The sequence below is a fragment of the Musa acuminata genome, chromosome BXJ2-8 (genome assembly GCF_036884655.1).
Source record: "Musa acuminata AAA Group cultivar baxijiao chromosome BXJ2-8, Cavendish_Baxijiao_AAA, whole genome shotgun sequence".
Classification (NCBI taxonomy): Eukaryota; Viridiplantae; Streptophyta; class Magnoliopsida; order Zingiberales; family Musaceae; genus Musa; species Musa acuminata.
In genome coordinates, this window is record NC_088345.1 from 30,359,797 (window position 1) to 30,370,000 (window position 10,204).

General features: G+C 39.6%; 1 protein-coding gene across 4 annotated transcripts in view; it reads left to right on the forward strand.

The window, feature by feature from the left end:
• The first annotated feature begins 316 nt into the window (after positions 1-316).
• The window catches only part of LOC135619356 (protein FORGETTER 1-like), a 90,787-nt gene continuing 80,899 nt past the window's right edge, over positions 317-10,204 (forward strand). For 2 of the 4 annotated variants that reach the window (XM_065121281.1, XM_065121282.1), the window contains exons 1-8: positions 317-986; positions 2,418-2,483; positions 2,644-2,817; positions 2,914-3,044; positions 3,209-3,285; positions 6,722-6,903; positions 7,082-7,159; positions 7,542-7,674. In XM_065121281.1, coding sequence (XP_064977353.1) covers positions 543-986; positions 2,418-2,483; positions 2,644-2,817; positions 2,914-3,044; positions 3,209-3,285; positions 6,722-6,903; positions 7,082-7,159; positions 7,542-7,674 — 1,285 coding nt within the window. In that variant the 5' untranslated portion in view covers positions 317-542. The remainder of the gene's footprint in view (positions 987-2,417; positions 2,484-2,643; positions 2,818-2,913; positions 3,045-3,208; positions 3,286-6,721; positions 6,904-7,081; positions 7,160-7,541; positions 7,675-10,204) is intronic. The other 2 variants (XM_065121283.1, XM_065121284.1) reach the window with 1 other exon arrangement.

The window sequence follows — 10,204 nt, forward strand, 5'->3', positions numbered from 1 at the left end:
AAACTGGTTGATACCAAGCCTCATACACCAAACAGTCATTTCAAATCTTTAACTAAGTTACGCTTTCAAGTTATATATATATATATATATATATATATATATATATATATATATATATATATATATATATATATATATATATAGATCAATAACGGGTCAGATTGGATCAGAGGCTCGATTTCGAACGGATGTGCGGTCCGATTTGCCCTTTGATTATAATAGAGTCGACCTAGTTTGATGCGCGGACCTAAAGATGCACCCGTAATTGCACTGAACTGCCTTCTGCCGACTGTTTGGAGCTGATGGGGGCACGTGAATGCCATTATAGGAAAAGTCGTCCATTTACTCGTTCGCCCAAAACTCCTCGCCTTGGCGAAACACCCGAAACAAAAATCCAAACCCTCCCAAAAAAGTTCAATCGCTCCTCTTATGCGCTCCCTCATCAAATTCGTATCTCGACACGGCAAGTTGGGGTAGAGTGACGGGGAGAGAGAGCGGGAGAGGACGGGGCGAATAGAGAGTGGCAAAAGGAAGGGGGAGGAATGGGGCAGCCTTCGGTCCCACCGGTGCCGCCTCTCGCCCCGCCGTCGCTGCCGCCGCCGGTGCCGGAGCCGCCCCCGGGGAGCCGCCAGGTCCGTTGCGCTGGCTGCCATGGGATCTTGGCGGTGGCGCCGGGGATGATGGAGTTCATCTGCCCCAAGTGTCAACTACCGCAGATGCTGCCACCAGAGCTTTTGGGTGCCCCCCCTCCCAGGCGCGCCCCGCCCAAGGCCCAGGGTATCGATCCCACCAAGATCCAGCTTCCCTGCGCCCGTTGCAAGGCCATCCTCAATGTCCCTCATGGCCTCGCCCGCTTCAATTGTCCGCAGTGCGGCGTGGACCTGGCTGTCGACCTCTCCAAGCTTCAACAGTACTTCCCCACGGCCTCCTCTTCCCCCGCCGCCTTCCTTGGGTTTCCACCTGTCCCGCCCGAGGAGATCAATGAGGCAAATAAATTTCCTCTCTTTCTTTTCTAATTTAGTTACTGACCGTGTTTTGTTTGTTCAGTGGAAGTACTCTATTCAAATTGGTGCTATGGCTTGATATCCCTTTTACTACATTGATTTTGCAAAAGTAGGGATAGTTCTTGTCCAAGGAATTTAACCACCTTAATGTTCAAGAAGGTCAATGAAATGCGGATACTCTTGAAGGGGGAATTATAGGTCAAGTGGCAGTTTTCAAAACTTGGATAATTATGCATTTCATTCCCTCCTTTTATTATGCTCTTTAGTCTGGGCACTTTCTTAGTTCTTACCACGGAAGCATGGGAGATTAAGGCAAGAAGCTTGATTTTGTCCTTGCAAGTAGCATTGGTCACTTGATAACTGTATGCCTTTGGAAATATTGTAGTATGTTTGATTTGATCATTGCATGGATTTAGAGTTTCAAGAAGCTTGGAATGGATTTAATGCAAATGTAAACAAGAAAGATTTTTCATGTGCTTTTGATATATGGATGCAATTGGGGGTGTATACCAACAAAAGAACAGTTAGGTCCTAACTATCTGTGGTTGGTTATATGAAATTGTTTTTCCACTAAGCTCTGTTGAGGACAACATCACTAGTGCCATATGAGGGACCATACTAATATCTGCAATTCCTATGGCTCCAGGAATAGCAGGATTGCAGGTGTGCATGGTGCTATGGTATAAAGGTCCGTATGGTTTAGAGGGCCGCTGGGTATGTGCAAAGGAGAGGAGGAAAAATCATCTTTGACCGAGAAAAAATGCATCTAAAACACATATAAGCCTGTACATGTTTAATCGAGTGATTCCATCCTTGACAATAAATCCCATTTCTTCCCTCTATGAGTTTCAGCATCAACAAGAATTCTAGTTCTCTCTATTCATATGTCATGATATGAATATTTCATATAATTCCGGTATATATTATGATGATATTATATTGATGCTTACTCGAATAAAAATAAAATTGAATATGGATGCTGCATCATGGATTTGCTAATAAAGTCACTGCTAATGTTGCAAAGTAAGACATTTAAGAAACCACAGCAGTACTAGTGATACCCATATGATGCGGCCTATTTTGTAACATGATACGTTTTTCTTTGACTTGGAGATTATATGCCATTCCTAAGTTGCATACCTTTTATTTTTCGCCTGATAAACTTGATCTGTCACATTTGCTTTGAGCATCCTGAGGGGTATAAACTTCTTTAAATTGTATTTTTATTTATATATTCTCCAATTGTTGCATTGCTACACCATGATTCGGATAAGTATCGAGACTTTGAGATAATTAATTTACAAAGTATCATTCTCTTGTCTGGAATTTTTAATCGATCTATTGCTGACAAAAGAAGACTTGTTTTTGTTTTTCGCCCATCTTCATTTCTCCCCATCATGGTAATATTTCTAGGTTGCTATTGATGTGGAGCGCGAAGAAGATGAAGGTGGTACAGTTGGGGAAACCTTTACCGACTATGTAAGTTTTGTTTAATTTGTGTGTCAAAGTTACTAAATCTAATGTGAGTAGAAGCAATTTTTTTTCCATTTATCATTTTCTATCTTTGTACCTGTGGTTGGAAAATGAATACTGGCTTCTTCAAGCTCTATATTTTCTTACTTTTGTAATGGTTTTGTAGAGGCCCCCCAGACTATCACTAGGTCAAACCCATCCAGATCCAGTCGTCGAAACATCTTCCTTGTCAGCTGTTCAACCTCCAGAACCAACATACCATCTAAAGATTATGGATGATCTGGAGAAATCCAATGCACTTTCATGCTTGCAAATTGAAACACTAGTGTATGCTTGTCAGGTTACTTTCTTTTCTCACTTAGTCGGCAAGTTTAAGACTGCTTCTGTCAGAGCTGCTGGCATTATAGCAATGATGGTACCTGTTGCTTTATGACAGAGGCATCTTCACCATCTCCAAGATGGTGCAAGAGCAGGCTTTTTCATTGGTGACGGTGCTGGTGTTGGTAAGGGTCGAACCATTGCTGGATTGATATGGGAAAATTGGCAACATGGGAGGTGTAAATCACTGTAAGCATCCTGATAGATATGTACATGTTATATTAGCATGAAGCATGATGAGAGTAGCAGATCCTTTTTGTAACTTTTGTTTTAATATGCTCCTTTATTGATGTATTGTTCTAATTGGAATAAGCTTTGTCTTTCATTGTCATCCTTGTCTATACATTTTGCAGGTGGGTTTCTGTTGGTTCTGACTTAAAGTTCGATGCACGCAGAGATTTAGATGATGTTGGTGCTTCTTGTATTGAAGGTATAATGTGCAATACTCTAAATGCAAGAATGATTTTAGGCCCTTATCAAGGTTCTTTTTTACCTCTGAATGTTCTCTTTTTTAATGAAGGCAATTCAGTTCCAAACTATGAGTCCTTTGTGCTCTTTTGCGACATCCTTTCTAGACCTACAGGTTGTTGTTAGGGGGTTGATGTCAGGATGGGGTTCTAAATGTAGCTGAATACACCTTTCATGGAAAATTGTCTCTCTTGGAAATTCGGATTTCATGGTCATTTGAAAAGCTTAATAATGCTAGTGAATGATTGTTGTTGTGATTAGCCTATAGTCGGTTTATAGCAATAGAGACTCCTGATAGCAAGTTCTACAATTGGTACTATGATCCTAAAGCAGATCATTAATATTAATTTATAATTGGTGTTGGTAAATGTTATGAAGTAATTTGCAAAATAAAAAATCTGAACACCAAATATCCATATAGAGTTTGCCATGTAAATTTTCTGAAAAAGTGGATATGGCATACAATTTTATAATACCAAATGTGACATGATCTGCCACAATCCATACAATATCAAATATCTTACTATGATACTATCCAAAAATTGAGAAATATAGTACTGGAGCCTATTAATTATATACTTAACAAAAGTTTAATCTGAATCAGTTGCTTCGGTCCTCATCCATTGAAGTCTCAATTAGGGGGAGAGAGAGAGAGAGAGAGAGAGAGAGAGAGAGCTTCAGTTGACTTAATTTTTTTAACATTTGTATGAGCTCAATAACATGAAAGTTGGTTAGTTTGTTTTGAGTCTTTCTTTTTCTGATTTATTCAGATTTGTTTACAAAAAAGGCCATTGGGCATAAAGTGCCCGAAACATGCCCATAGCATTGTGGTTCCTGTAGTGGTAGTTGGGAAGCCGAACTGCTTACTGGCACTGCTGTGTATGTTGTGCAGAAAATAATACGTTAAATCACTATAGCAGCCACTGACTGCTCTTTACAACAATACTGGTGACTTCTGAAAACCATGATAGATGCTTGATCATAGAGAGGCTGATTGCTCTTTGTTCATGTAAGTGTTTTTAACTTGTCTAAAGTATATGTAGTTAAATAAATTCTAACCCATAGAGTGCTTAAAGATCTACCAAGACCTTTAAGGCAAAGCAAGTGTGCAGATAACGAGGAATGCCATCCTGTGCTGCTTGGATCGGTATGTATTGTATAGGTGTACTGTGTGTTGGTATCCAGTATGGTCTAGGAAAAGGGCTGAAAATTGGCTCAAAATTAAACGAAACCCTATTTAAGGTTTTTTCCCTAATTTCTTGGTATATACATTATATTTAAATCAGAATAGAGTATATATAAGCCAAAATCAATATAAATTCTAGGTTATAAGGATGTCACATGGTCCTTCATTGGATCTGAATCACGTACAAAGAAAAGAGTTAAAATGTTGGATTAGGTGTTGAAACTTTAAGTTTTGCACAATGTAAACTATCGAGATAACACCTATTTGATAATTTATGATAGAACATGTCTGCTTCTACCACCAAAATAAATGATAGAGTCTATGTATGCCTCTACCCATGAAGTTGTATGTTGATATGGTGGGTTTGTCATACCCAATCTTGGAATTGCTCCTAAATATTGTGTGCCGTTTATACATCAACGTGGGAACAATCGTTACCTTATCGTCATTAACAACACATGTTCGAGGAGTAGATAGGTATGACCATGGCATGTAGGGCCATGGAGGTTAGAGTTTGCCTGAATCCCTAGTTCCAATCCCTCTTTTATTCAAATCAAGAGGTTGATTTCCACTACTTGACGATTAGAAGGATTAAACAAGTGATAGTATGAGAAAGAATGAGAACCAAAATGAGAATGAGTGAGTGAAATAGGGAAGAGGGAGGAGGATTTAAAGGGCCAAAATGGGGCCCAATAATTTAATTTGATTGTTGGAACTTGATTTGACCTAAGAGTAGTTTGGTATGGTTGATATCCAATCATTACGGTAATTGTCGAGTCTTGACTGTATCAATTGATAAAAGAGACATATAGCCTAGTCCCTGGTATGCTCACCCCTAATCATGTACCACCAGAAATAGGCTGGTATGCATATTGGTCAACTGGCGGATCAATATGGACCGCTTGTTTTGTCGGAATGTCATGAACGATCATTGCGCACCCACAGCATCTTCGTCAATGGACCGTTCGTTGCTTGTGCGTGCTTGTACATATGCTTGGCAATGTGTTATGCTTTGGTTTTATGCGTTTTTGCTTGAAAACTATGGGCAAGAACATATCGCAGCATTGCAGAGTGATCGCTCACCATGACGGGCAAAACTGCCCTAAAATGGTCTTGTTTTTGCGTGCCACGACTTATTCTCTATAGGCTGTGGTGCGATGCAAAACGTTCTTATTCTCTATAGGCTGCGGTGCGATGCAAAACGTTAGCCATCTCAGCACCCTGGAATCCCCCAGGTGGCACCTGGTTGGATAGGAGTTTGGGGTAGTGTTGAGCGTTGATTGGATTTTACAAGTTCGCACGTTAAGCCTCTAGGAACTTGCTATCGCGCCCGACACCCGGTGAGCACTCGTTTGCGGGCTTGCTACTGTTCGTTTGCCTTCTAAAGTTCTTGCCTTCCTCTTTTTTCTCTTTTGTACATCAAGTGTTTGTTGAATTTCTTGTAAGGCTGTCTTCTTCTTGAGACGTCGGGACTTGTTCGTCACTTGTTTTCGAATTAATCAATTTGCTCTTTTACAGGTCCTATGGGACCTGAGCGAGGTTGCAAGTAGGCTGATCTTTTGCAGACGGATAACACAAGGGTACCTCATGACTTAGGCAATCCCAGCTAAGTCCGTGACTTTGGTGTAAAGATGTTTTACGACTTAGACAATCCTAGCTAAGATTGTGATATTGAAACAGTGGTGCCTCACGGCTTAGGCAATTTTAGCTAAGTCCGTGACATTGCTGCAAGGGTGACTCACGACGTAGGCAATTCTAGCCAAATCCGTGATAGGACGGTACATCAAACCATGGTATATTGCATAAATCAATTTAATTTATAACAATGAATATTGCGTCAATGAGAGTGATGAAGCATGTACTTTTTTGAGGTGAGGTAAGACCAACCAGCTGAACTAAGCATGCTCAGTAATATTTCATAGTCGAAGATTAACTTAAAATTCCTTCTTTGTGGTAATATCATAAAATTAATTCATAGAGGTTAACTTGTACTTTGATTCCATTGACTAAAAAGTAACTTGGTATAGCATGAACAAATTTCATGCTTACACTATTTGGCTTGTTATGAAAAAACTGTAGCAGCCCGATCTCTTTTAACATTGCCTAAGCATCTCTTACATTGTCTTTGGCAATTTAAGTTTGTAGAGACCATATGAAATTTAACCATATTGCCGTTCACATTTATTGGATAAGCATTTTTTTCTCTTTTCAGTTCATGCTTTGAACAAGCTTCCCTACTCTAAGCTCGACTCGAAGGCTGTTGGCATAAAGGATGGAGTAATTTTCTTAACATACAGTAGCTTGATAGCATCATCTGAAAGAGGCCGTTCTCGGTTGATGCAGTTGTTGCAGTGGTGTGGATCAGAATTTGATGGCCTAGTGGTGTTTGATGAGGTGCTTCAACTTATAGACATGCATGCTACTTTTTTGTTTTCTAATACCATGCCACTTGTGCCTCCTCTGCATATGTTATTTTCCTCAATGTTGAGATTTTAGTGAAGAATTCTTTTGTATTGATGTTCAGTTCTATAAGCTGGGCTATAATCTTTATGGAGCAATTTATTTTTTGCAGTGCCATAAAGCCAAAAATTTGATCCCTGAGACAGGAAGTCAACCTACTCGTACAGGTGAAGCAGTTCTTGAAATCCAGGTTGATGCCTCTAAAGTTTCCAGGCTTAGACTTTTTTCTTAGATACTCACTTTTATTATTAATAAATACTGCACCTTAACTTTTGAAACCAATCTTCGGATAGAATTGTCTTCTTGGAAGGCATCAACATGAAACATTTGCAGATGCTTTTTATTGCTTTTATGATCATTAGTATGAGTTCCATCAATTGGTTCCATAAGCATGCATTTTTTCCTTTCTTTGGGACTAGTGGCGATTACACTTTTGTTGCATATTTTCCTTTATTCTTTTAATTTGACTAGTTGGCTATGAGATTATCTTGTTCTTCACATGTCTGTTCGTATAATTTATTTATCTTTTGTTTATTTTCTAGAGTGTGTAATCTGGAGTTTATTGCGTACAGGCAAGATTACTTGAGGCTCGAGTTATTTATTGTTCTGCAACTGGTGCATCTGAGCCACGAAATCTGGGTTACATGGTGCGTCTTGGACTGTGGGGAGCTGGAACTTGTTTCTCTCAGTTTCATGATTTTCTAGGTTAGCCATTTCTTACTCATCTTATTAATATCCTTCTTATTATGATAATTTTGATTGCTTCATTATTCTAGCATGGTTGCTGATTTTGTGTCTGTTTTTAGTTAATATTGATTTAAGCTTGGAAGTTTAAAGTCCATGAAACTTGATGACTCAAAGCTTTCCTTTTCTGAAATACTGTTGGTGCATATTGTACTATAAGGGTTACCATCTAAATGTTACTTTTGATTGTATATGGTTAGATGTATGGAGCATGGCAACAATCTGGAAGATTTCATTTTCAACTTTTGAATAGTTGAATCTTAGTTATACTTTGACCATATAAAAAATTCATGGTATTGGTGATCTTTGAAATTATTGCTTTATAACTCGATTAAGTTCATTAACTGACATGAGAACAGAGATCTATAGTTTTCTCTTTTGCCATTAGTTTGCAGTTTATATGAATCCTAATGGCTTCACTACTTTGGGATGGTAATATATTTTATTTTATTTTTTCCAATAGTCACCACTTCTTGATGGTTCTCCTGCACTAAAAATAGGTATATTCAAATATGATCTTATTGATATTGGCAACCTTGGTATTGGTTTTATCTTGCTTATTGAAGTTATATTAGTTTTGAGCTGATTGCATGAAATACCATGAGCTATTGGTGAAACTAGTACTTTGACAAATATCAGCATGTGCATGATACTAATTATGTGGATCCATCATCTCATTTACATGAAAGTATCAGTACACTAAAGAATCCTGTTTTTAACTTTTCTGTTTGATAGCCTCAACCTATTTTTCTTATTCAATGCAATCCTCACCATATTGGAACTTCCTATTTCTTGTTTTATGTATAATTTGGAAAAGGATCGTGTAGGTGATACAAGCTTATCCTAGTTTGAGCAATGAGCAGCATAAGTAAAAAGATTCAGATCCATGTTCAACTTAGAAATTCTGTAAAAGATGAGGAGGTAAAAAGAAGAAAAAGAGCGATATCATTGTAGCACTTGATCTATATTTTTCTTTTGAGGCAGTAAGCAAGCAATTATTTATCTATTCTTTTCTCGTTAAGAGAATTTCTGAGTTACATGAGGCTACCTGGAGAAACACAAGAGAAATTTGTTACATCAGCGTGTTACTGGCGACAAGCAAAACCATGTAAAAGAGAACAAATACTATGTCATCTTCAAGCAAAACCATGTAGAAGCAACATTTTCATTAAATTCTCAACAGAAACAGCCTTGAAAGCCCGTTTCATTTTGGCTTTCCATATCAACTAGCAAGCGAAAATGCTAAATTCTTCCAAATTATTCCCAGGAAGAAATTAATGATGTCTTCAAGGGACCTGTAATTTTTTGTAGTGAAGAGGGGTATGACTTGATGATATTGATTGTAAGTCTTCAAACTTCGGTTGTAGTAGTTCCAAGGATTGAAATATCGTATCATATCGGAGTTTCGAGATTCGCTCGGTACGGTACGGTACTGTATACCGAGTGGTATATTTCGTTATACCGCTTTATCACGAACGGTCGTCATGCACTCGCAACAACTTCGTTCAATGAATCGTTCGTCGCTTTTGCATGCTTGTACAGAGACATGACAGCATGTTTTCCCTTGGTTTTGTATGTTTTTGCTCGGAAAATGTAAGCAACGACAGTTCGCAGCGCTGCAGTGTGATCGCTCGCCGCGCTCGGCTGAACTGCCCCAAAATGGCTTCGTTTTCGCGTGCCACGGCTTGTTTTCTGCACGTCACAGCTGTACGCGAAACGTCAGCCATCTCGGAACCTTGGAACCCTCGGGTAGGGCTTCGGTATATTGTTGGGCGTTGAACAATCTTCACAAGTTCGCACATTAATTTAACAGGAACTTTCCTTCGTGCCCGGCATCCGGTGAGCAGTTGTTGTGGACTTGCAATTGTTCGTTCTACCTTCTAAAGTCTTTGTTTTCTCCTTCCCTCTCTTTTCTCTCTTGCACTTAAGGTGCTCGTTGAATTGCTTGTAAAGCTTCCTTTTTCGCGAGACGTTGGGACTTGTTCGCCGCTCGTTTTCGAGCTAATCAACTTTTTCTTTTATAGATCCTTCGGGACCTGAGTGAGATTGCAAATTGGCTGACCCTTTGCGGACGCATATCACAAGGGTGTGTCATGACTTAGGCAAACCTCAGCTAAGTTCGTGAAGTTGGTGCAAGGGTGCTTCGCGACTTAGGCAACTCAAGCTAAATTCGCAACTTTGCCACAAGGGTGCATCACGATTTAGGCAATTCCAGCTAAGTTCGTGACATTGTGGTATCAGAGCAGACAAGCAATTCGAGCAAGCATCGAAGAAACTTCGCAATCTTGCCATGACCAAGCATCATGGTGAATCGAGCAAGGTGGGGCAAGTCGGACCATTGCCCCAAGCAGCTGTAGGTGGGCTGCAAGTGCAAACTCGCTCTCATGTTGGTAGAGCTGCTCTGGAGGATCGTGGCAGTGAACATGATGAGCGAGAAGTTGGTTACTCTTCGCGAGCGGAGGAGGCGCAATCTGGAGCGCCAACCGGGAAG